Source organism: Pteropus medius, unplaced genomic scaffold, assembly GCF_902729225.1.
Source record: "Pteropus medius unplaced genomic scaffold, Ma_sr-lr_union100, whole genome shotgun sequence".
NCBI lineage: Eukaryota > Metazoa > Chordata > Mammalia > Chiroptera > Pteropodidae > Pteropus > Pteropus medius.
In genome coordinates, this window is record NW_024354911.1 from 2822964 (window position 1) to 2848797 (window position 25834).

Genomic DNA, 25834 nt, shown 5'->3' on the forward strand with positions numbered 1-25834 from the left:
TCAGATTTATTATCTCTAACTTAACCATTGAATAAATATTTATTGTATTCCTCTTCCATTCTAGGCACTATTATTGACTGGACAGGATAGAGATGAGCCCTTGCCCTCGTGGAGCTTAAGTTCTAGTGGAGTGACACAACATAAAAAATAAGTTAATTCATATGGTGATTTATTTTGAGGTCGTAACAGAAGATGAAGTATTGGAGAGTGATGGGGAGTAGCTACATTAGATTGGGTAGCCAGAGAAAGCCTCGTGGGGTGGTAACATTTTAGTAGATAGCAGAAAGACAAGGTAGAACTAGGCCATTCACAGAGCTGGGGAAAGAGTATTCTGAGAATACCTGGTGCAGAGTTCTGGAGGAAAGGAACAAGCTTGATATGTTTGAGGAACAATAAGAAGGCCATTGTGTCTGGAGAATAGTGGGAGATGAAATCTAACACGGCCCTCTGCATAGTGAGAGATGAAGCTATGAGGTTAGCAGAAATCAGATTATGTAAGGCCTATAGTCCATGTAAAAGAAGTTGGACTTGATTATAAGTACAGTTGATAAGTAGGGTCATGACAAATGCTTTACATTTTAAAATTTGTTCTGGTTGCTATGTAGAGAAAGAATTGGAGGGGTAGTAGTGGAAGCAGAAAGACCAGTTAGGAGACTCCTGCAGTTATGAGATGGTGGTTTGGATTAGGAAGACGGTACTGGAGATGGAGAGAAATGGACGTATTTTTGAGGTGGTGATAATAGAATTTACTGATGGATTAAATGTATGGGATGAAGGAAAGGAAGGAATCAGGGATGACCTTTTTTTTTTTTTTTTTGGCCTGAGTAACTTGGTGGTTGTTGGTTTCATTTATTTATAAGGGAGTGGCTTGGGAAGGAACAAGTTGAGGGCTGGTTGAACATGAGGCTGGAGAAATCAAGAATGCTGTCTGGACATTTGTGAAATGCCTAATAGACATTTTGGTAAGAACTGTTCTTTGTGTGAGTTTTCATCTTACATTTTGTGGAAAACCTTTCTAGGAAATTAATCTTATGTTGGAGGAATGGCTAAATATTCTATGGTGTTATATAGTGCTTTTGTTGGCTACATATTCATTTTTGCCTTTTTTATTGAGATAGAGTTTACAGTAAAATGCACAGATGGTAAGCACCCAATTCAGTGACTGTGGATGGAGTATACATCCTCCTAAGTACTGCATCAATAAAATATTAGAACATTCCCATTGCACCAGAAGGCCCTGTGCCCCGATCCAAGCCATTTTCCACCCTGGAGGCAATCACTTCTGATTTTTCTCACTCTGAAGTAGTTTTGCCTCTTGTAGGAATTTTACGAATTGTCTCATATACTTGTCTGTACTCATCTGTGTGATTTCTTTCACTTAGTTTTTGAGAATCTTTTTTTGTTGTAACATAGGCAGTTTGTTCCTTTTCATTGTTGAATAGTGTTCTGTTGCAGAATTATACCATAATTTATCTGCTTCTAGTTTTCAGTTTTTGGCTATTGTCAGTAGAACTACTATACATTTGTGTACAAGTCTTTTTGTGACTGTGTTTTCATTTCTCTTCGGTAAATCCTGGGAATGAAATTTTGGGTCCTAGGTATATGTTTAATGTCATAAGAAACTGCCAAACTTTTCCAAAGTGGTTGTATCATTTTACATTATCAGCAATGTAAGGAAGGTCCATTTGCTCCACATCATCACACACGTTTTTGTATTACCTTCCAGTCCTTTTCATTTTAAGCCATTGTATTGGACGTAACTGGTGTATTACAGTGCTTTTTCCCAGTTTAGTGATTTTTTTTTTATTGTATGTATACATAAAATTTACCATTTTAAGCATTTTAAACTGTACAGTTCAGGGCATTGCGTACACTCACATTGTGCAACCATCACTGCCATCCTTCTTTAGAACTTTTTCATTGTCCCAAACTGAAATTCTGTACCTGTTAAACAATAACTCCCATTCCCTGCTCCCCCAGGCCCTGGCAGCCACCACATTCTTTCTGTCTCTCAGAGTTTGACTACTCTAGAAACCTCAGGGAAGTGGAATCATACTAAATTTGTCTTTTTGTGTCTGGCTTATTTCACTTAGCATAATGTCAAGGTTTTTCTATGTTGTAACATATCAGAACTTCCTTTTTCAGATGAATGATATTTCATTGTATGTATATTATCACATTTTATCCATTCATCCATCATGGACATTTGGGTTGTCTGATGTTAATTTGCATTTACTTGATAAGTACATTGAACAGCTTTTCATATGTATATTAGCCATTCCAATAACTTCTTTTGCCTGCTTTGAAAGTATTTTTTCTTCCTTATTGCTGACTTGTAAGCTTTCTTTATATATCTGGATATAAAGTCTTTTATCAGATTATTTCTATTGTGAATACTTTCTCCTCGACTCTGGCTTTTGCTCTCGCTCTCGCTCTCCTCTCACTCACTGTTTTGGGGTGATTATAATAGAAGGCAAGACCACCTTTTTGCCATCCTAAATCTGCAAGTTTTCTTGAAGTGCTTCGTTACCTGGAAGGTAGCCTCCAATTGAGTGATTTTGGGATGGGGCAAGATTATATGGAATATCTTTCTAATTATTACATTACAGTACCATTATTTTAAATGTATGACTATCTAAACCCATCCAGGGAATGATTTGGTTTGAAAGAAATAGTTTTCTGCTCTGGTACATTGTAATCTGTTAAAAAGATGATTTTACCTCTTGACTGATTGAGGCTCTATCCTAAGAAAATAATTTAAGACAAGCACTAAATGAAATTGATCATTGCTGCATTAACTGAAATTGTGAAAGATGCAATTATCTGAAAGTCTAGTGAGAAGAAATTAGAAAACTGTGATATGTGAATGCAGTGGAATAGTATGTAGAACATGGAAAATATGCCTTTGCACTAAGAAGCTGGCTTTATGCCTTGGTTACAGGTGTGTAAAATATCCAGTATAATCTCTGGGTTGCAAATTCCCCATCTGTAAAATACGATAATATTGTCATGAAGGTAGAAGGAAAGAATGCCCCTAAAGTTTCAGTTTGTGCCTGAAACATAGTAAGTGTGCAATAAATGCTAGCTGCTGCTGCTCTTCTTACACATTACGGTGGTAGGTGTGTAACAGCTGTGGGATTATATGTGTTCCATTCACCTCCTATTAATGGTGTATTTTTCCCCCTTATTGTTACCTACCATATTAAACCATCACCAGATTCAAACCACTACCTATATAGGTCTTGAATCCATCAACTTTTTCTTTCCCAGTTGATTCCACCTATTCCAGCTTACCATCATCTCTCAAATGGACTGCTCTAGTTGCATCCCAGCTGGTCTCACTGCGTCTTTTTTTAAGCTCTTCCAGTTTGTATTCTTTAATGGTGACTTTCGATGCGAAACCTTTTAATTTTGATGAAATGTAAGTCATCAAATTTTTTTTAATGATTAGTACTTATTTGTGTTTTGTCTAAGAAATCTTTCTCGATCTCAAGGTCACTAAGATACTCATGTTTTGTTTTTTAGTAGCTTTAGTTTTAGTTTTATGTTTAGATAGTTTGCTTCAATTTTTTTGTATCTGGAGTAGGATGGGAATAGAAAGTTATTTTTATCTCATATATGTTCAGTTGTTCTAGCACCATTTATTGAAAAATACTTCAATTTCTCCACTAATTTATCTTGGTACCTTGATCAGAAGTCAATTGACTATATGCATATGGGTCTATTTCTGGACTCCGTTCTGTTCCATTGATCTTTGCACCAATACCACACTGATTTCTATACCTTTAATAGTAATCTTGACATAAGATAGTGTAAAACATCTAACTTTGCTTTTCTTTTTCATAATGATTTTGGCCTTTCTATTTTGCATTCCCATGTACATTTCATTTTTTTCCTGATAACATTTATTTATTTATCTTGCCAGTTTATTTATTTTTTCATACTTTATATACATAAAATTTTTAAAACTTTTTATTTTTTTTTCCTCCCTCCCCCTTCTTTCTGTTAACCACTAGTCCATTGTCCATGTCCATGAGTCTTTATTTGTCCTGTTCATTTGTTGCTTTTAGGTTTATATCCCACATATGTGATATCATGTGATTTTCAGTCTTTCCTGCCTGGCTTATTTCGCTTAGTATGATTATTTCAGGGTCCATCCATGTTGTCATAAATGGCAGTATTTCATCTCTTCTTATGGCTCAGTAATATTCCATTATATATATGTACCACAGCTACTGTAGCCACTTCACTTGCTTCCATGTCCAGGCCATACAGTGAATAATGCTGCTGTGAACATCGGTGTGGAAATATTTTTTGAATATGAGTTTTTAAATCTTTGGGGTAAATACCCAGTAGAGGGATTGCTGGATCATACGGCAGATCAATTCTTAGTTTTTTGAGGAAACTCCATACTGCCTTCCATAGTGGCTTCCCACCAGCAGTGTATGAGGGCTCTTTTTTCTCCGCATCCTCTCCAACATTTGTTATTACTTGTCCTGTTGATTATAGCTATTCTAACAGGTGTGAGATGGTATCTCATTGTGGTTTTGATTTGCATTTCCCTAATAGCTAGCGATGTTGAGCATCTTTTCATATATTTGTTGGTCATTTGTATGTCCTCTAGGGAGAAGTGTCTGTTCAGGTCCTCTGCCCATTTATTTGACTGGATCATTTGTTTTTTTGTTATTGAGTTGTATGAGTTCCTTGTATGTTTTGGATATTAGGCCCTTATCGGAGGTCTTGTTTGCAGATATATTTTCCCATTCGGATGTTTGTCTTTTTACCTTGTCGATGGTTTCTTTTGCTGAGCAGAAGCTTATTAGTTTGATGTAGTCCTATTCATTTATTTTAGCTTTGAATTCCCTTGCCATCGAGGTCAAATTCATAAAATGTTCTTTAAGTCCAAGGTCCTTGAGTTTAGTTCCTTTGTTTTCTTCTATGCATTTTATTGTTTATAGGTCTTATATTCAGGTCCTTAATCCATTTTGAGTTAATTTTGGTGATGTTAGACGACAGTCTAGTTTCATTCTTTTGCAGGTGGCTTTCCAGTTTTGCCAGCAACATTTATTGAAGAGGATTTTCTTTCTACACTGAATGTTTTCGGATGTTTGGCAAAAAATATTTGCCCATAAAAACATGGGTTTATTTCTGGACTCTTGATTCTGTTCCACTGATCCGTGTGTCTGTTTTGCTGCCAGTACCATGCCATTTTGATTACTGTCGCTTTGTAGTATAATTTGAAATCAGACAGAGTGATGCCTCTAGCCTCATTCTTTTTCTCAGGATGGCTTTGGACATTCGGGGTCCTTTGTGCTTCCACACAAATCTGACGATTTTTTTTTTGTTCCATTTCTTTAAAAAATGCCGATGATGGGGATTGTATAAAATCTGTATAATGCTTTAGGTAATAAGGTCATTTTAACTGTGGTGATTCTTCCAATCCAAGAATACAAAATATCTTTCCATTTCTTTGTATCTTCTTCGATTTCTTTTAATAGGGTCTTACAGTTTTCATTATATAGGTCCTTCACATGTTTCCTTAGATTTATTCCTAGGTATTTTATTCTTTTTGTTGCAATTGCAAAAGGAATTATTTTTTCCACTTTTTCTGACACTTCGTTATTAGAGTATAGGAACGCTATGAATTTTTGAATGTTGGTATTGTATCCAGAGACTTTACTGTATTTGCTTATTGTTTCTAGTAGTGTTCTTGTGGAGTCTTTAGGGTTTTCTGTATAGAGAATCATGTCATCCGCAAATAGTGACAGTGTGACTTCTTCGTTTCCTATTAGGATGCCTTTTATATCTTTCTCTTGTCTGATTGCATTCACTAGGACCTCCAATTTTATATTGAATAACAGTGGCAGTAGTGGACCGCCTTGCCATATTCCTGATGATAGAGGGAAGGTTTTTAGTTTTTCACCATTAAGTATAGTGTTGGCTGAGGGTTTGTCATATATGGCCTTTATTATGTTAAGATACTTTCCTTCTATACCGATTTTGTTAAGTGTTTTGATCGTACATGGGTGCTGTATCTTGTCAAAGGCTTTTTCTGAATCTATTGATATGATCATATGATTCTTATTTTTTAACTTGTTTATGCGGTATATCACATTAATTCATTTGCATACGTTGAACCATCCCCGTGCCTCTGGGATGAAGCCCACTTGATCGTGATGTATAATCTTTTTAATATGTTGCTGTATTCGGTTTGCTAGTATCTTATTTAGGATTTTTGCATCTGAATTGATGAGAGATATTGGTCTATAGTTTTCTTTTTTTGTGTTATCTTTACCAGGTTTTGGTATCAGGGTGATGTTGGCCTCATAAAATGAGTTTGGAAATATTGCCGCCTCCTTCGATTTTTTGGAAGAGTTTGAGGAGAGGAGGTATTAAATCTTCTTTGAATGTTTGGTAGAATTCATTACTGAAGCCATCTGGTCCTGGACTTTTACTTTTTGGTAGGTTTTTGATGCTCGTTTCAATTTCCATACTGCTGATCAGTCTATTTAGATTTTCCAGTTCTTGATTCAGTCTAGGAAGGTTGTATTTTTCTAAATACAGGTCCATTTCTTCTCGGTTATTAAATTTGGTGTCACATACTTTTTCTATAGTATTCTTGTATGATCCTTTGTATTTCTGTAGTGTCTGTTGTAATTTTTCCTCTTTCATCCCTCATTTTGTTTTTTTGTGTCCTCTTTTTTTTTTTTTTTTGTGATTCTAGCCAAGGGTTTGTCAATTTTATTAACCTTTTCAAAGAACCAGCTCTTTGGTGCATTTATTTTTTCTATTTTTTTTTCTTTTCAATTTCATTTATTTCCACTCTAATTTTGATGATTTCTTTCCTTCTGCTAATTTAGGGTTCATTTGTTCTTCCTTTTCTAGTTTTTTAAAATGAAGCGTTAGGTTGTTTATTTTGGCTCGTTCTTGTTTTTGGAAGTAGTCCTGTACTGATAGGAACTTTCTTCTTATGACTGCTTTTGCCGTGTCCCAAAAGTTTTGATATTTGTACTCTCATGATCATTCATTTCTACGCATCTTTTGATCTCTCTTTTTATTTCTTCTGACCCAGTTATTCTTCAGTAGCATATAGTTCAGTCTCCATGTATTTGTGGTTCTTTCTGATTACTTTTTGCAGTTGATCTCTAGTTTCAGAGCATTATCATCAGAGAATATGGTTGGTATGATTTCAGTCCTTTTATATGTATTGAGGCTATCTCTGTGTTACAGTATGTGGTCGATTCTTAAAAATGTTCCATGTACAGTAGAGAAGAATGTATAAGCAGCTGTTTTGGGATGGAAGGCTCTGTAAATGTCAATCATGTCCTGTTGGTCTAATGTGTCATTTAAGGATGTTATTTCCTTATTGATTTTCTGCTTGGATGATCATATCTGACAGTGGGGTATTTAGGTCCCCTACTATGATAATGTTTTGGTCTGTTTTTTCCTTAGTTCTGTTAGTAATTGCTTTACTTATTTTGGGGTTCCCTGATTGGGAGCATAGATATTAATAAGTTTTATGTCTTCTTGGTGCATGATTCATTATGAAGTGTTCTTCGGTATCTTTCTTCACCTTTTTTATTTCGAAGTCTATTTTGTCCAATATTAGTACTGCTACTCCCGCTTTTCTTTGAATGCCATTTGCTTGAAACATCATTTTCCACCCTTGCCCTTTGAGTCTATATTTGTCTTTGGAACTGACATGTGTCTCCTGGAGGCAGCATATGGTTTGTTTTTTAATCCAGTCTGCAACTCTGTGCCTTTTTATTAGTGATTTCAGTCCATTTACATTTAGGGTGATTATTGAAATATGAGGTATTCTTACAGACATTTTATCTTTTGCTTTTTGGTATCTCGGTGTTTTAATTGCTTCCTTGTCCATGTGTTTCTATTTTCTTTATTTTGGTTGGCTTTTGTGGGTTTTCCTTCTGGTCCTTGTTTTATGCTATATACTTTGGTTCTAAATCTTTGGTCTGTGGTTACCATTACAAATATGAAAAGGATAGTCGTATATGTACAGTCGTCCCTCTTCTTCTGTGTGTACCTTATCTCCATTCCCCTTTGTGAATTTGGATCTTTGAATCCTTTCCTTTTCAGTCATAGTCGTCTCATTTTGTCCCTATGTGTGCTGAATGTTCATTACTATCTTGCTATTGCAAATCTCTTTTTTTAAGCTTATAATGCCCTGTTCGTAGTAAGGGTTGCACTCCTCTGCTTTTATCAACCTGCTAATCACCTTATTCCTAATTATGCTTTTTTGTGTGTGTGTGTGTGTGATTTTGTTTTAGGTCAGCTGACCTCTTTCAGTATTTCTTGTAGTGCAGGCCTCATAGTGGAGAATTCCCTCAATTTTTTTATGTCCGGAAAGGTCTTTATTTCTCCTTCATATCTAAAGGAGAGCTTAGGTGGATACTTTATTCTTGGCTGGTTATTTCTTTCATTTAATAGTTTGAATATTTGATTCCACCACTTCTGGCTTGTAAGGTTTGTGCTGAGAAGTCGGACGGTAATCTAATGGGTTTTCCTTTATAGGTTACCGTCTTCTTTTCCCTGGCTACCCTTAGAATTCTGTCTTTGTCATTGATTTTTGATTTTTTTAATACAGTGTATCTTGGTTGAGGCCTTTTTGGGTTGAGATAATTGGATGTTCTATTGATTTCTTAAATTCCGAGCTCCAGCTCATTCCTTATATTTGGGAAATTCTCATCAACTATTTATCTGAAAATGCTTTCTACTCCCTGCTCTTTTTCCTCCCCTTCGAGAATTCCCATTATTCTTTTTCCTCTTCTGATGGTATCAGCTAGTTCTTGTATTTCTTTCATTATTTTTTATTCTTCGGTTTCTCTCTTCCTCCTTTTGATTTATTTCTAGATTTCTGCTTTCAATATCACTGATCCTTTCCTCCATTTGGTCGACTCTATTTCCCAAGCTTGTTATTTCATTTTTCAGCTCTTGCAGCATGTTGTTTATCTCCAGAAGGTCTATTCAGTTCTTTTTGAGGGTTTCAGTTTCCCTGCTAAAGAACTCATTCTGCTCATCTAGTTGTTTTTCAATTCCTGAAATTGTTGATATGATTTGTTTCGGAACTCACTGAGTTTCTTCAGAAGTACCATCCTGAATTCTCTGTCATTTAAGTCGCATATTTCTATGTAAGCTTATTTTTTGGAGATTTTTCTCTTTCGTTCTGAGATGCCTTGCCACCTTGGTTGTTCATGGTGTCTAATGGACTATTTCACTGCCTGGGCATTAATGGAAGTGTGTTCTGCTTCCCTTCCCCCGCCCCCAGAAAGATTTATTATATAATGATCCCTCGCTTGTTGCAAAGAAGGTGTTTTTCTTTTGGTTTCCAGTAGGTGGTGTCGAAGACTCTTGGATCTCTGCTTTATATAAAGTGTTAATAATGTCTTTTTTTTTCCTTATAGATGTTTAATCATACTCGCTACTCTCAGTCTCTATTCCTGTCAGTGTTAGTGACAGTTTCAGTAGCATTTGCTTAGATTCCCGTGGCACTCCGTGGCGTTCCATCTCGGATGGTATGGGGAGAGGGGCTCTCTGGGTTGAGAGTTGAGGGCTGCGGCTCAGGCTCAGTTTTACAACTGCAGCTGGTAAAAATCAACTTGTTTCTCTGCCGTCCCCGCTTTTCTCCCATCCCTGTTTTATGCCCTGATGATTGGGCACTGCTGCCAGCCGCATGGAGCTCAAAGCACTCTCAGGCAGGGCTGTTCAGGGAACTCGCTGCTCCTTCTCTCCTCCCTCTCCTACAGGGAGCTCTGGCTGTGAGAGGCAGCTTTTTTTCTCCCAGTCCACCACCCAACACCTCGGGTTCTGACTTGTGGTAGCTCTTATGTGCAGATTCCACACTCAGACGTGCTGGTGTGCAGTTTGGGTGTTTTTTGTTGAGTTTTAGGTGTTCAGCTTGTTGTTTCAAGGGGAGACATCTGGGAACGTCTCTTACGGCGCCATGTTTAATCCAATCTCCCCCACATACATTTTAGAACCAATATTTTAATTTCTCCGAAAAGGCTAGCTGGGAATTTTATTGATATCTATATTTGATCCATAGATTATTTGGGGGAGAATTGACATTAAACTCTTCAGTCCGTGAATGTGGTACATCTCTTCATTTATTTAGATATTTAAAAATTTTTTTCTCAGATGTCTTTCTAGTTTTCATGGTAGAGATCCTGTACATTTTTCATTAGACTGATTCCTAAGTAGTTTGTTTTTTAATACCATTATAAATAGTAGTTTTAAATTTCATTTTTAGTTGTTTGTTGCTATTATGTAGAATATCTGTTTTATGCTGTGTGTGTGTCCTGTGCCTTTGCTAAGTTTATTTGTTAATTCTAGTAGGATTTTTTTTTTTTTTTGGTATATTCCTTTGGATTTTCTGTAAACACAGTCTCTCGTATAATTTACAAACACAGTTTTACTTTTTCCTTTGCAATATTTGTGCTTTTTAGTTCTTGTTTTATTGCACTGGCTGGGACTACAACATAGCATTAAATAGAAGTAGAAGTGGAAGTGGACTTGCCTTGTCCCAGTCTTAGGGAGAAAGGATTCATTATTTTATTATTAATATGATGTTAGCTGTAATTGTTTTGTAAAAGCCACTCCTCTTTTTGATGTCATGAATGGATATTAAATTGTGTCCAATTATCTTTCTGCATTTATTGATGTATTATCATACATGGTTTTCTCATTTATTTTGTTAACATGGTAGAAGACAGTGATTTTTTTAAGTTAAACTTTTTGTTTGAGATAACTGTAGATTTCATGCACTTGTAAGAAATTCTATATACCTTAGCTGGTTTTCCCCGTTGGTAACAACTTTCAAAAATATTAATGTACAATCACTACCAGGATGATGACATTGGTATGATCAAGATACAGAACATTTTCATTACCACAGAGATCCCTCATGTTGCCTTTTATAGCCATACCTATTTCTCTCCTGCCTCCACCCTTTTCCCTAACACCTGGGAACTGTAATGTCTTCTCTATTTCTATAGATCGTCATTCCAAGAGTGCTACACAGATGGAATCATACAGGATGTAACCTTTAGAGTTTGGCTTTTTTCACTTTTTCTTCATGGTTTTAATGTACCACAGTTTATTTAACCATTCACCCTTTGAAAGTCACCTGGGTTGTTTCTAGTTTGAGGATATTAGGAGTAAACCTGATATAAACATTCATGTACTCATGTACGGATTTTTGCATAAACTTAAGTCATCCTTTCTCTGGGATAGATGGCCCGTAGCACATTTTCTGGGTCTTTTAGTAGTTGCATGTTTAGATTTTTTTTTTTTTTAATGAATTGCTAAATTGTTTTCCAGAATGGCTACACTATTTAATATTCCCATCAGCAGTGTATGAGTAATCCACTTTTCCATACGCTTGTCAGCACTTGGTGCTGTCAACTGTTTTTTATTTTAGCCATTCTGGTGAGTGTGTAGTAATATCTCATTGTGGTTTTAATTTGCATTTCCTTAATGATTAATGATGAACATCTTTTCATGTGCCATCTGTGTATCATCTTTGTTGAAAAACTTTTTTCCCATTTTTGATTGGATTTTTTTTTAAAACATTTTAGTTGCTAGCTCTCTGTCAGATATATAGTTTGCAAATATTTTCTCCCAGTCTGTAACTTGTTTTTTTTTTTTATCTTCCTAAAAGTCTTTGCATAATAAAGGTTTTTAATTTTCAAGAAGTCCAGTTGATCAGTTTCTCTTTTTATGTATTGTGCTTTTAGTGTCAAGTCTTAGAACTCTTTGTCTCACCCTGGATCCCAAAGATTTTTCTTATGTTTTTCCTAAAAGTTCTGTAGTTTGACATTTTACATTTAAGTTTAGGATTCATTATGAGTAAATGTTTGTATAACTTATGAGATTTAAGTCAAGGTTCATTTTTTACTGATGGTTATCTATTTGCTGCAGTACCATTTGTTGTAAAAGCTGTTTTGCTGCTGTTGAATTACTTTTGCATGTTGTCAGAAAATGAGTTCAGTATGTTTGTGTAGGTCTATTTCTGGGCTTTCAGTTTTCTTCCATTGATTTATGTGTTTATCCTCCCACCAGTACCAGTCTTGATTATTATACCTATAAATAAGTCTTGAAATTGGGTAGATTGATTCCTCCCATTTTCTTGTAAAAATTGATTTAGCTATTTTAGTTACTTTGCCTTACCATACAAATTTTAGAATAATCTTTATATTAACAAAAAGTCTTGCTGGGATTTTGACAGGAATTGCATTAATTCTGAGTACTACTTTGAGAAGAATCGACATACTTATATATTGAATTTTTCAATCCATGAACATGGTATGTCTCTTCATTTATTGCTTTGATTTTTTCATAAGCATTGTATAGTTTTCAGCATACAAATACTATATATGTTTTGTTAGATTTACACTTAGTATTTAATTTTTTGAGCAATTTTAAACAGTATTGCATTTTAAATTTCAGTTTCCATGTGTTTATTGCTAGTATGTTAAGATGGACTTTTGTATGTTTGTCTTGTATGTGCGACCTTGCTGAACTCACTTATTCATTCTACGAGTTTGTTTTGTAGACCTTTGGGATTTTCTCTGTAGACAATCATGTCATCTACAAATAGGAACAGTTTTATTTTTCCTTTCCAACCTGTGTTCCTTTTATTTCCTTTGCTCGCCTTATTACAAGAACTTCAGTGCTGTGTTGAACAGTAGACATCTTTATCTTGTTCTTGATCTTTTGGGGAAAGTATTCAGTCTTTCACCATAATTATAATGTTATCTGTAGGTTTTTTTGGTAGATGTTCTTTGTCAAATTGGTAACATTTTTTTGAGTTTTTATCATTAGTGAATGTTAAATTTTGTGAAATGCTTTTTCTGCATCAGTTGCTTTGATCATGTCATTTTTCTTCAGCCTGTAAATATGGTAGATTACATTGATTGGTTTTTGAATATTGAACCAGCATTGCATTCTTGAACTAAACCCAACTTAATTATGATATATAATTCTTTTTATATACTGCTGAATTCTTTTGGTTGATATATTGATAGGGAGTTTTATTTCTACTCATGAGGGGCGTTCTCTAGTTTTTTATTTTTTTGAGTGTTTGTGGTGGTGGCGGTGGTGGTGGTTTTGCCTAGTTTTGCTATCAGGGTAATTTTTCTGCATGTATAGTGACAAAAACCCTATGATTTTCTTATTTATTTTGTTAATGTGGTGAAATGCATTGATAGAGTTCCAAAATTTCAAACCAACCTTGCATTCCAGGGGCAAACACCTAAATAATCATGATATATTTTACTTTTAAAATATATTGCTTCCTTTGATTTGTTAGTATTTCCTTAAGATTTTTGGTCTATATGTGTACAGGACATTGATTTATTTTTTCTGTAATGCTTTTGTCAGGCTTTCTTATCAGGGTTATGCAGGCCTCATTGAACGAGTCGTGAATTGTTTTATTCGCCTATTTTTTTGGAAAGTTTGTATAAGGTTGGCATTATTTCTTCTTTACATGTTTGGTAAAATTCACCTGTAAAGCCATGTAGGCTTGGAGTCTTCTTTGTGGAAAGGTTTTAAATTAAAGATTCAATTTTTTTTCTTGTAAATAAGTTTTATGTTTTAGATCAAGGGTCCACAACCCCTGGGCTGTGGACTGGTGCTAGTCTGTAGCCTCTTAGGAACCAGGCCATACAGCAGGTGAATGGCAAGTGAGCGAGCGAAGCTTTATCTGTATTTGCAGCCTCTCCCCAGCGCTAGCATCACCACCTCAGTTCCACCTCAGATCATCAGACATTAGATTCTCATGGCACTGGTTCTTGGTACCAAAAATGTTGAGGACCGCTGTTGTAGAGCATTTTTAGGATCACAGCAAAAGTGAGCAGGAAACACAGAGGCTTCCATATGCTCCCTGCCCCCACATAAGCATAGCCTCCCCAATTATCAACATACCCCACCACAGTGGTACATTTGTTACAGTCCATGAACCTACACTGACACATTCTTATCACCCAAAGTCTATAGTTTATATTAATAGAGTTCACTCTTCATGTTGTACTTCTGTGGGTTTTGACAAATGTGTAATGGCATGCATCTACCATTATAGTATCATACAGAATAGTTTCACTGTTCTAAAAATCCTCTGTGCTCTACCTATTTATCCCTCCCTATCCCCCAAAGCCCCTGGTCTTTTTACTGTCTTCATAGTTTTGCCTTCTCCAGAATGTCATAAACTTGGAATCATACATTATGCAGCCTTTTCAAATTGGCTTCTTTCACTTAGTAATACCCATTTAAGTTTCCTCCATGTCTTCTCATGGTTTGATAGCTCATTTCTTTTTAGGGCTGAATGGTATTCCATTGTCTAGATATGCCATAGTTTATTCACTTACTGGAGGACATCTTTGTTTTGGCAGTTACGGATAAGGCTTTTATAAACATCCATGCTCATGTTTTTGTGTGGATTAAGTTTTTATTTCCTCCCTCTTTAATACCGCCCCCCCCCAACTTCCACCTCTAACTCATGGATGTTGCCATTTCCCCTTAAGAACTGGATCTCTGCAGGTGGTATGTCCGCTCCCACACGCTTGCGGCGTGCACCTGGGACCTGGCGCACCCAGGGCCTGGTGCACCCAGGGCCTGGCGCACCCAGGGCCTGACACCCCTGGTGCACTCGGGGGGCCTGACGCACCCGGGGTCTGGTGCACCCGGGGTATGGTCCATGGCTCCACCTGGGGCGTGAACCCAGGACCTTCTGCATGCAAAGCAGACGTGCTAACCACTACATGATGGAGCCACCCTGGACATAAGTTTTTGACTCTTGTGGGTAAATACCAAGGAGTGTGATTGCTGGACCATATGGTAAGGGTATATTTAGTGTTGTAAGGAACTGCCAAACTGTCTTCCAAAGTGACTGTACTGTTTTGCATTCTCTCTAGCAATGAATGAGAGTTCTTGTTGGTCCATTATCTTCACCAACGTTTGATGTTTAGATGTCAGTGGTTTAGATTTTGACCATTCTGTTAGGTGTTGTAGTGGTAGTATTTCATTTTAATTTGCATTTTAATCATGACATAAGATGTGGAGTAACTTTTCATATGCTTATTTGCCATCTGTGTATCTTCTTTGGTGAGGTGTCTGTCCAGATATTTTGCCCATTTTTTGAATTAAGTTGTTCATTTTCTATTGAGAGTTTAAGAGTTCTTTTATAAGTATTGAAAACCCAGAATCTACAACCAAGAATACTTTGTCCAGCAAAGCTATCATTTGGAGTCGAAGGACAGATAAAGAGCTTCCCAGACAAAAATAAGCTAAAGGAATTCATCAACACTAAACTAGTATTATAGAAATTATTGGAGAGACTTCTTTAAGAAGAAAAACCATTGAGGCAATTATAAGCACAGCATCTGTGGATTGCTTGCCGAATCTTAATAGGTGGCCCCGGAGGGGCATATGCTGGGGCTAAACTTGGCCTGCAGCTGAACCCCTCTCAGGACTGTGCTGCTGGACACCTACTATACAAAGTCACATTAATAAGAAAAGGAGACTTAAGGGCTTTGCTTAGTACATAGAAACAGACATGGAAAGGCAGCCAGAATGGGAAGACAAGCAGAAAGCATATGAGAGAACAGAAAAGAGATCCAGGAATAATGGAGTCAAGCAATCAACAGATGCAGAGTTCAAAACACTGGTTATAAAGATGCTCAGTGAACTTAGGGGAAGTGTAGATGAACTCTGAGAACTTTAACAAAGAGATAAAAAACATAAAAATGGAAATTATAAAAGGGAACCAGTCAGAAATGAAGAGCAAACATATTATTTGAAATGAAGAATATATTAGAGGAAATCAACAGAGTGGATAAAGAAGAACCGATATAGAGGGTGGGGAAGCAAAAGACACTCAATCAGAATGGCAAGAGATAAGATGCCAAGACTATAAAAATAATTTAAGGAGCCTATGGAACACGATTAAATATAAAAATATCCATGTCATAGGGGTACCTGAAGGAAAACAAGAAGTTGAAGAGCTATTCGAAGAAATGACAATGGAAAACTTCCCTAACCTGGTGAAGGAAATAGACATACAACCCCAGGAAGCTCAGAGAGTCCCAAGAAAGAGGAACCCAAAGAGGCCCACACCAAGACACATCATAATTAAAATGCCAGAGGGTGAATACAAAAAGAGAATCTTAAAAGCAGCAAGAGAAAAGCAGTTAGTTACCTACAAGGGAGCACCCATAAGACTGGCAACTGATTTCTCAAAAGAAACTATATAGGCCAGAAGGTCTTGGCATAAAATATTCAATGTGATGAAACCCAGGATCTACAACCAAGAATACTTTATCCAGCAAAGCTGTCATTTAGAGTCAAAGGACAGATAAAGAGCTTCCCAGACAAAAATAAGCTAAAGGAATTTATCACCACCAAGCCAGTATTACAGGAAATGTTGGAGAGACTTCTTTAAGGAGAAAAAACATGTGTCAAAATGTGAATAAAGTATGGTAATAACTACACTCCTATCAACAAGTAATTCAGATGGAAAAGAGTTACATTCTCCAACCAAAAGATAGGGAAACTGAATGTATAAGAAATCAAGACCCCTACATATGCTGCCTACAAGAGACTCACTTTAGATTAAAAGATACACACAGACTAAAAGGAAGGGGATGGAAAAAGATACTGCCTTGATGGACCCAGAGGGTATTGTGTTGAATGAAGTAAGTCAGCTAGATAAAGACCACATGACTTCAGGTACATGTGGAATCTTAAGAACAAAATAACAAACAACAAAAACGGAAACAAACTCATAGATACAGAGAATATTTTGAGGGCTACTAGTTGGAAGGGGTGTTGGCAGGGACGGTGAAAAAGGACAAAGGGATTAAGAGGTACAGATGGATAGATACAAAATAGTCATGGAGATATATAAAGTGTAGCATAAGGGAAATAGTCAATAATGTAAAAAGTATGTAAGGGGCAAGAGAGGTCCCTGATTTAGTGGGATGTCCACTTCGTGAGTTATATAGATCTCGTCACTATGCTGTGCAACTGAAACTAACATATTGTATGCCAACTATAATTAAAAAAAAAAAACTCATTAAATTGTAAAGTGTAAATATGAGCAACTAATTGTTATACTTCAGTAAAGCTGTTGGTGGGAGGAGGAAGAGTTCTTTATATACTTTGGGTAACAGACCATCAGATATGTCTTTTGCAAATATTTTCTCTCAGTATATGGCTTGTCTTCTCATTGTCTTGAAAAATTCAGTATTTAAAATAGATATAAAGCTATTCAGATTTCTTTTTCTTTTTGTATCAGTTTTGGTAACTTGTGTTTCCAAGAATTTCTCTGTTTCATTTAATTGTCAGATTAACTGGCACAAAGTAATCTTTTTAAAGCCTGTGATGTTCCCTTATTTATTCCTGATATAGACAATAGGTGTTTTATCTTTTTTTTTCTTGGTTAAGGATTTATAAACTTTACTATTTTTAAAGAACTAATTTTGGGTTTTATTTATTTTTGTTTCCTAGTTCATTGATTTCTACTTTTTATTTCCTTTCTAATAACTGTAGGCTAATTTGCTTTTTTCCCTAGCTTTATAAGGTGGACTCTTCAATCATTGGTTTCAAACCTTTCTCCTTTTCTAGTATAATCATTTAAAGCTATAATTTTACTTTTAAGCACCATTTTAAGTGCATTCCATAAATGTATTTTCATTATCACTGAGTTTGAACTATTTTCTAACTTCCCTTTTGAGTTCTTCCTTGACCCATAGGTTATTTAAAAATGTCTTGCTTAATTTCCAAATATTTGAGAGTATTTGAGATACCTTATTATCAACGTCAAGTTGAATTCTTTTGTGGACAAAGAATATACTCTGATTTCAGTCCTTTGGAATGAATTGATACTAGTTTAAGGCCCAGCATATATTGGTTAGCCCTCCATGTGGACTTGAAAAGAATATATATTCTGTAGTTGGTAAGTATAGTGTTCTATAATGCCTTCAGTCAGCTCTTTAAAAAAAATTTTGTCCAGAATTTATCAGCAAGAGGGTTAGTCTGATATGAGCTACTCTGACATTATCAATATTATTTTTTACATATTATTTGTGTATAATATAAACATACATAATGTATTCTCTGAAAGCATTCTGAAGTAAGAAATTAAAATTAATAGGTTATAAACAGGTTATAGTTTGTGTGATTTAATACTTGGGAAAATATTATCTTTATCCAGTATATGTGCTTTAAAGCAGTCGAATGATTTTTATGTATATTAAATGATCAGTTAAGGATGTGACAGAATGTGTGTTATTAAGCAACACCTGATACAGAGCCTGACATAATTCTTTACTGAATTTAATTAAAGATTTGTCTGTTTCTCAAGGTACACTGCCTAGTTTCTTTCCACGGTGGTCTCACATCTGAAACATGGCTACAGATTGGCTGGGCAGTATTGTGTCCATCAACTGTGGGGATAGCTTGGGTGTATATCAGGGAAGAGTGTCAGCAGTGGATCAGGTCAGCCAGACCATTTCTCTCACCCGCCCTTTCCACAATGGAGTGAAGTGCCTTGTGCCAGAAGTCACCTTCAGGTGAGTGTCCTGACTGATTCTTCCAAATCTAATTTGGTAGTTTGTGGAGCTTGAACCTAGGTCTGACTGCCAATATTCTCTTGCATAGGGCTGCTTTTGAGTAGAGGCTTGTCAGATGTGAGGTTTTGCGGTATTAGATTTTACAACCCTGCTGCTGTTTCAGCAGAGACTTCGTGTAATATCTTTGAGCTAATGATTTAGGGTTTGTAAAACATTTTTCTTATCTCTTACTAAGTGTGCAGTATTATATTATTTAAATGCGTCAAATTCAGAATAACCTTTCTGTTTTATGGTTTCACATTTTCTTTCTCAGTTTTGTATCGTTTGTGCTTTCTTAATCTAAGGTCTTTATTGATTTCCCCCCTCACAAATACATTTCTCTTTGGAGGTTTGTGTTATAATTTATCTGCAGAAGCACACTGTAGTGTGTGCCAGTAGAAGCCAGTAGCTAAAGTCCTTAGTTATAGGAATGTATTTTTCTTAGTGTTTGCCAACATATCTCAAGTTCAGCTGTTTTCTGCACATCCTTCTTTTCACCAGTTTGGCAGACTTACGTTTTAAAAAAAAAAAAAAGTCTGGCAAGAGCTTCTTTGACTTTCTGAACAATACTCATACATAACCTTTTCTGTAGGTACGTCCATTCTTATTTCTTACGCCCTCTGAAGTCTCAGTAGAAAAAATACTCTTGGTGTCCAGGGCTCATTTTATCATGTATGCTTTTTATGTGCTATCCTTTTCTATTTCCTTTGAGACACTACTCCATCTTTTTTTGTCTGTGGTTTCAACCTTTATACTGTCTCTTTCCTCTCCACATTCTAACATTCCCAGGCCTCCCCTGTAGTTCAAACATATATATATATTATATATATATAATATATATATATAATATGTATATATATATATATATTATATATATATATATATATTACTGTTTAAAAAAAGAAAGATTTTCAAAGGTGAACTCATTATGTTATCTGCAGGTTTCTTCTTCCAAAGGTCTACCATTAGTAGGTGACTAATGATAACTTTCACTCAAGTTAAAACTTAATCATAATAAATTCTTCTTTCTCTTTGATCCTCATGTTCACTTAGTCACCAAATACTGTGGATTCCAAATGTTTCTTGGTTTTACTCTCCCTCTTCCCTTTGCTTTGACATTTGCCCCGTTCATCACCTCTTATTTCTTGCCTGGTCTCCTAACTTGTGCTTTTGCCTCTAGTTTCTCCACCTTTCCTGTGGCCACTAGAAAAATCCAGTGTTGTTGTGATCTGGTCCCTCCACAGCTTTACCTCCTGATGGCCCTCTAACAAACATCCTTCCCTTTAGTCACATCATAACGTTTGCAATTCTTCAAGAGGGCCATGTTTTCTGTCTCTGAGCCTTGGCCTGAGATGCCTCTCCTGCTTGGCCAACTCTTACTTTCTCTGCCCACCCAGACTTGGTGTACATGTTTCATCCATCTCTGCCAAATTAACTTTTGTATTTTTCTTTTGGGGTCTCTAGTCTCCTGTGCACACCTTTGTTACAGTATTTACCACTTTTGATTGTCTTGTCTTTTCCGCTGACCAGATTGTGAGTTCTTTGTGGCATGTATTGCTTTTTATTTCTATATACCCTATTCTTAACGCAGGGCTTACTACACAGTGAGTACCCTATATGTGCCTACTGAATGAGCAAGTGAGTAAATGAATGAAAAGAAGCTATTAAACATTCGGAAACTAAGATCCTAATGACAGTTTTGTGATTCACAATAGGGCTCTTTAAAGGCCAGTGCTGTGTCAGTTTAATGTTGGTGGCTGTGCCTTGTCTTTAAGTGCTCTATCACCTTTCCTAGTTTTTGCCTTTGATAACTCTTTGAAATACAGCCCCACAAAGGTGTAGCTGGTTGCTGTTGATTTCGGTTTCATTACTGTTATCATTATTGTAGTTTTGAGACTTGGATTCTTTTGTGTATTTCAGGGCAGGTGACATTACGGAATTAAAAATTCTGGAGATACCAGGTCCTGGAGAAAACCAGCATCTTGGAGACCTTCATCCGACAGAATTAGGCTCCTCTGGTGTTGGATACCAAGTGGGTATCAATCAGAATGGCACGGGCAGGTTGGTCAAGAAGCCATCCTCTTCTAGCAGTGCCCCTCAGAACATCCCTAAGAGGACAGATGCGAAGAACCAAGATGCTGCCGTTTCCCCCCAGCAACAGCAGTGCTCCAAGAGCTATGTGGACAGGCATGTGGAGCCCTTGAGTCAGTCCAAAAGTTTCCGTCGTCGGCACAACTCTTGTAAGTTGGAGCAAGTTGGTCTTTCTTCTTAATCTAATGTTTGAGGGCTGTAAGTTCTTATCCATTGCTGTTCTGTAAACAAGTCCTTTGTTATCCTAATAAAAAGGGATGCTGGCAGAGCGTCACAGAAATACAGCCTGGTTCTCTTGTTCCAGGGCTATTTCCTCAAGATATTAAGGGAAAGGAAATAAGCTGTTAGAGACTCACATTGGTTCCCTGCTCTCTCCTACCACTTCCTTCCCTTTCTTCAAGAAAAGTCAGTAATCTGCCTAGAGTTCACATACACAAAAGTGATGTTGTTTCTAATCTGGTAACTGATTGTCATAGTGATGTCTGAGTTGAGCCTGCATTTGGGCTGTCCCAAGAGATTCTTGAATAATTTTTCTCTTGTGATTTGGCTCCCATCCTCAGTTAGATAAGAGGAAGGGACTGGCCTAGATGTCTCTGTGATTTAACAATTTCTCACAAACTGACAATTGTCAGTTTGCTGTACTCACTGTCCCTACTGGCACATCCAGGAGAGCATGCACAGGAGTGTGTGTTGTTGTCCAGTTTTGTTTGGTACTAGCAAATTACTGAATGCCATTTTCTCATTATAGAACCATAGTTAATTCACTGGAATCTGGTATGCTCTTTTAACATATTCACTAAAATAATGTTATAATAGTGAGTTATAACAGATTCACTAGAACCTGTGCAGCATCTTTGTCAGGGGCAAACATTTTTAAATTTTGAAAATACCTGATTCCATGAATCAGCTATTGGAATTTCGATAATCAAAACAATGTATTTCAAGGCACTTTCCTTCAGTCTTCTTAAATAACTTTATAAATTGACAATGATTGAAATCCTGAGACTGAAGTTGAATTGTTACTTCTGTATCCTTTGAAAAACTGTAGAATGCTTGGCTAGAAAATGATCCTTTCCATTTAGACTTGCTTTATTCTCTCTTTAAAAAAACAAAAACAAAACTTTTATCTCTACTGAAAATATTCACTTATTTGTTAAAAGTTCAAATAGTCAAGCAGTTTAAAATCTCATGCACTTGGAGATAATCTTTATTAACAATTTAGGTATTATTTTTTCTACATATTTTTCTCCCTATCATTAACATCTTATCTTACATTAATATACATTTATTACAATTAATGAACCAGTATTGATACATTATTATTAATGAAAATCTATTTTTTATTCAGATTGCCTTGGTTTTTACCTAATGTCTTTGTTACAGGTTCCCATCCAGCATACCACATTATGTTTAGTAGTCATGTCTCCTCTTGGCTCTGATGGTTTCTCAGTTTCATTGTTTTTGGTGACCTAGACAATTTTGATGAGTACTGTCTTGTATTTTGTAGAATACTCCTCAATTGGTATTTGATATTTTTCTTGTGACTAGAGTAGGGTTATGTGTTTTGAGGGTATAAAGTGCCATTTTCATCACATCATATCAAGGATATTTGCTTTCGACATGGTTTATGACTTTTGATGTTGACCTTGGTTGCCTGGCTGTGGTAGTGTGTATCAGATTTCTTCTGTAAAGTTACTCCTTTTCCCCCCTTTCCATACTGTGCTCTTTGGAAGGAAGTCACTATGAGCAGCCCACACCTAAGGAGTGGGGAGTTATACAGAGTATTTATATAAGTCATTTGGAATTCTTCTGCACCAGAGATTTCTCCCCCATGTATTTATTTATGCAATCATTTATTTTTATCAATATGGACTCATAAGTACTTATTTCATTCTTAGGGTTAAATTCAATACTGCTTTATTTTAGTGCTCATTGTTTCAGCTTTGGCTACTGTTAGCTCTTTCAGTTGGCTACTGTATCCCTTTGACATGCCCCTATCTCATGCACTTTGACATGTACTCCTTGTGGATTTTTTTCCCCCCAGTACTTCTTTATTGTCTGGTACTGCAAGATGCTTCAGGTTTATCTTCTGTGTTTCCTGCCCCAGTCCTAAATCAGCCATGTCTCCAAGGAGCCCTGTTTCCTTTTATTGGAGAATGGTGTTACAAACCATGATCTGGGTGCTAGGCGTACTCATTTGTACTGGTTGTTGCCCTTTCAGCTGACAGAGCAAGGAAATATATATGTATACTTAACCAGATTATATACACATACCTATAAATATTTGTGTCTGTAATCTTCTGTACTATATGAAGCTAAATATGAGTTTATAGTCATGTCTCCAATTTTAATCCAGTACCACGTGAATCATTCTAGCCTCCTCATCTGTAACCTCTCTGACAGTGAGAAACCTGTCTCTTAACCATCTGCCATCCATTGACTTAAATTACTCAATTCCAGTATTCCTGTATAGCAGTATCAGAATTGACCTGTGCCCCCGACCCCTTCATTGACTTGTTTCATACATTTATAACAAATTGTCACACTCTGCATTCCATCCTGGAGTCCTCCAGCCTCCACAGTGATGTTTTTTTAAAATATGCATACATTAAATCTCATTCATGGTGCTTTTAAAGTTTTTGGTTTGAATAAATACATAGTGTCTTCTATCCATCATTACAGTATACAGAACTGTTTCACCTGTTCAGTCCGTCCTTTTTTCCTTCCACAACCTATCTTTCTTGCCCCAGCAACGACTGATCTTTTTACCATCTCCATTGTTTTGCCTTTTTTCGTAGAATAGCACTTAAAATCATACAGTATGGTAGCCTTTTTAGATTGTCTCCTTCCACTTAACAATATGCGTTTAGGATTCATCCATGTCTTTTTGTGGCTTAATAGCTCATTTCCTTTTATTGCTGAATAATGTTTCATTGTATAGATGTTTGTTTATCCTTTTACCTATTGAAGGACATCTTGGTTGTTTCCAGCTTTTTGTGCTTATGAGTAAAGCTGCTATAAACATTTGTGTACAGGTTGTATGTGGACATAAGTTTTCAAATCAGTTGTGTAAATACCTAAGTGCAGGATTGCTTGATGTTATGGTAAAACTATCAGGTTTGGGTTTTTTTTTTTTTTTTTTTTGTTACTAACAATTGCAGCAACTCTTGAAAGAGTGCAGTTAACTTCAAAACAAATTATTTGGTCTTAAGTCACCTCTGGTATATTAAAAAGCGTAGTCACTCTCAAAAGTATACCCTGGTTGATTCTGCTGCTGGCTTTTGCCATTTGGTCCATTCCCTTCTCCTAGATTATTAACTGCACAAAAATAAAATAAAGAGGTCATGGGCAGAAAAATGTTATTCTCTTTCGGAGAACTTCTTTTGAATCCAGATTAGAGTGGAAAATGTCTCTGGCCTGGGAATTTGATCATGAAATGTGGCTCAGAATTGGTTTGTGAAAGAAGATAGAGTTACATCTATTTATATGTTCAGTGAGCCCTGTAAAATGAACAGAAAGGTCTGCCAGAGGTTGACTTACTTAGCATTTCTGTAATATTTTAAGGATTCCAAGTAAATAGATATTTTTCCTCACCACAGTTGTAATGTAAGTTATCAATGTTTTCCTCGTTGATGAAAAAATAGAGATTAAGTATTTTTTTCATTAAAAATCTATAAATAAAATTTCTTCTGGTATATGTACATTGATGTTGAGACTAGTAGATTGATAAAGCTATAGGAATATAATCTCTTCAGTTCTGATTTTTAAGTGTTCTTTCAAGGTTTGTAATGAATTGTTGAATGATTTGTTGCTTCTAGTTATCTAATCCAATATTAATGAGTTAGCGCAAGCAGATTTTAATCTCTTCCTTTAGGTGTGAGGGGACAGTTATAAAGAATAGTCTCTATGTTCTTGGTCGTTGAACTGACCACTCAGAATATTTTCAAGTAGATGGATGGAACATCAGTCCCAGGGAGCAGAGGAAAACCGCTTGAGGTCTGCTAAGGGTACAAGTTTGTGTGTGGTCTGTTCAGTTTGACAGCCCACCATCTGAGGTCAGAAAGTTGTTTTTTGCCAAGTTTCATAGTCCTACTGAGGTCCTGCTGTGACTTCTTAACCTCTTTGAATGTGCTTCATTTTTCCAACAGACTTGAAAATCTTGGTGCTGCTGCTGGAGCCCAAGAGTTGACATTACCAGGGCCTAGAATTGGGGAGTTGAAAAGAAGGTCCCAGATGTTTTCAGGTACCTCCTCATGAAGCCCATTGAATCTGGCACTAAAACATTTGCAATTTGACCTTCAGGGTTTTTCCCATTAGCTTACGTGCTCCTTGGAAAGTTAACGTGAGAACACAGGTAATTACAGAACAAAGTAGGTAGTATAAAGTAAGTGCTAGATGAATGGTGCCCACACTGCTACAAGTTGTCTGATGGTAGTGATTTTTCAGCTGGAGTTATCAAATAAAAATGAGAAATAGCTTAAAAGTTTATCAGTAGGTATGGTATATATATCAATATTGTGTCTATAATTTACGCAGCCATAAAAAATATTTGGAGAAGTCTTTTATGAATCAGGAAGAAGCTCCTAAGCAGGAAAGCAGGATACAAAACTTCATAAATGAGAGATGCATATTTTTGACTGAAAGAAAATACATCAGAATGTTAAGTGAATATCTGTAATTTTCTATATATTTTTTGCATTATCTCCTATGGACATTTATCAACAAAAAGATAGTTTTAAAGAAGGAATACTTATTTCCTGATGCTTTCGAATTGTTTTTTTTTATTTGTTTGTTTACTATTCTGCTTTGTCGAATAAGTTTTTTGCTTTTGCCTTGTATGCTCATTTCTAGACATGATCCTCTCCACTAGTTCTTTTAACTTGGCCTGGGTCTATCAGTTACATGGTTTCTCTACTCTTGTTTCCACTTTTTATATGTGGAAATAGTGTGGAATTGGGAATCTGACAGATCAAAGTTCATATCCTAACTATTTATTAGCTGTGTAAATTTAGAGCACTCTTAGTTTCCTCATATGTAGAATGGTTAGGTTTAATCAGGTTTTGAAGACAAACTGAGATAATGTATATATTAAAGCCTGAGATGGTGCCAGGCACATAGGT

The 25834-nt window shown here is 36.1% G+C and overlaps 1 protein-coding gene across 4 annotated transcripts in view; it reads left to right on the plus strand.

The window, feature by feature from the left end:
• Positions 1 to 25834, plus strand: part of EDC3 (enhancer of mRNA decapping 3) — a 62139-nt gene that overhangs the window by 6619 nt on the left and 29686 nt on the right. For 3 of the 4 annotated variants that reach the window (XM_039856635.1, XM_039856634.1, XM_039856633.1), the window contains exons 2-3: positions 18377 to 18584; positions 20544 to 20863. In XM_039856635.1, the coding sequence (XP_039712569.1) occupies positions 18421 to 18584; positions 20544 to 20863 (484 nt within the window). In that variant the 5' untranslated portion in view covers positions 18377 to 18420. Of the gene's footprint in view, positions 1 to 860; positions 963 to 18376; positions 18585 to 20543; positions 20864 to 25834 lie in introns of those variants that run through there. The other variant, XM_039856636.1, reaches the window with a different exon arrangement.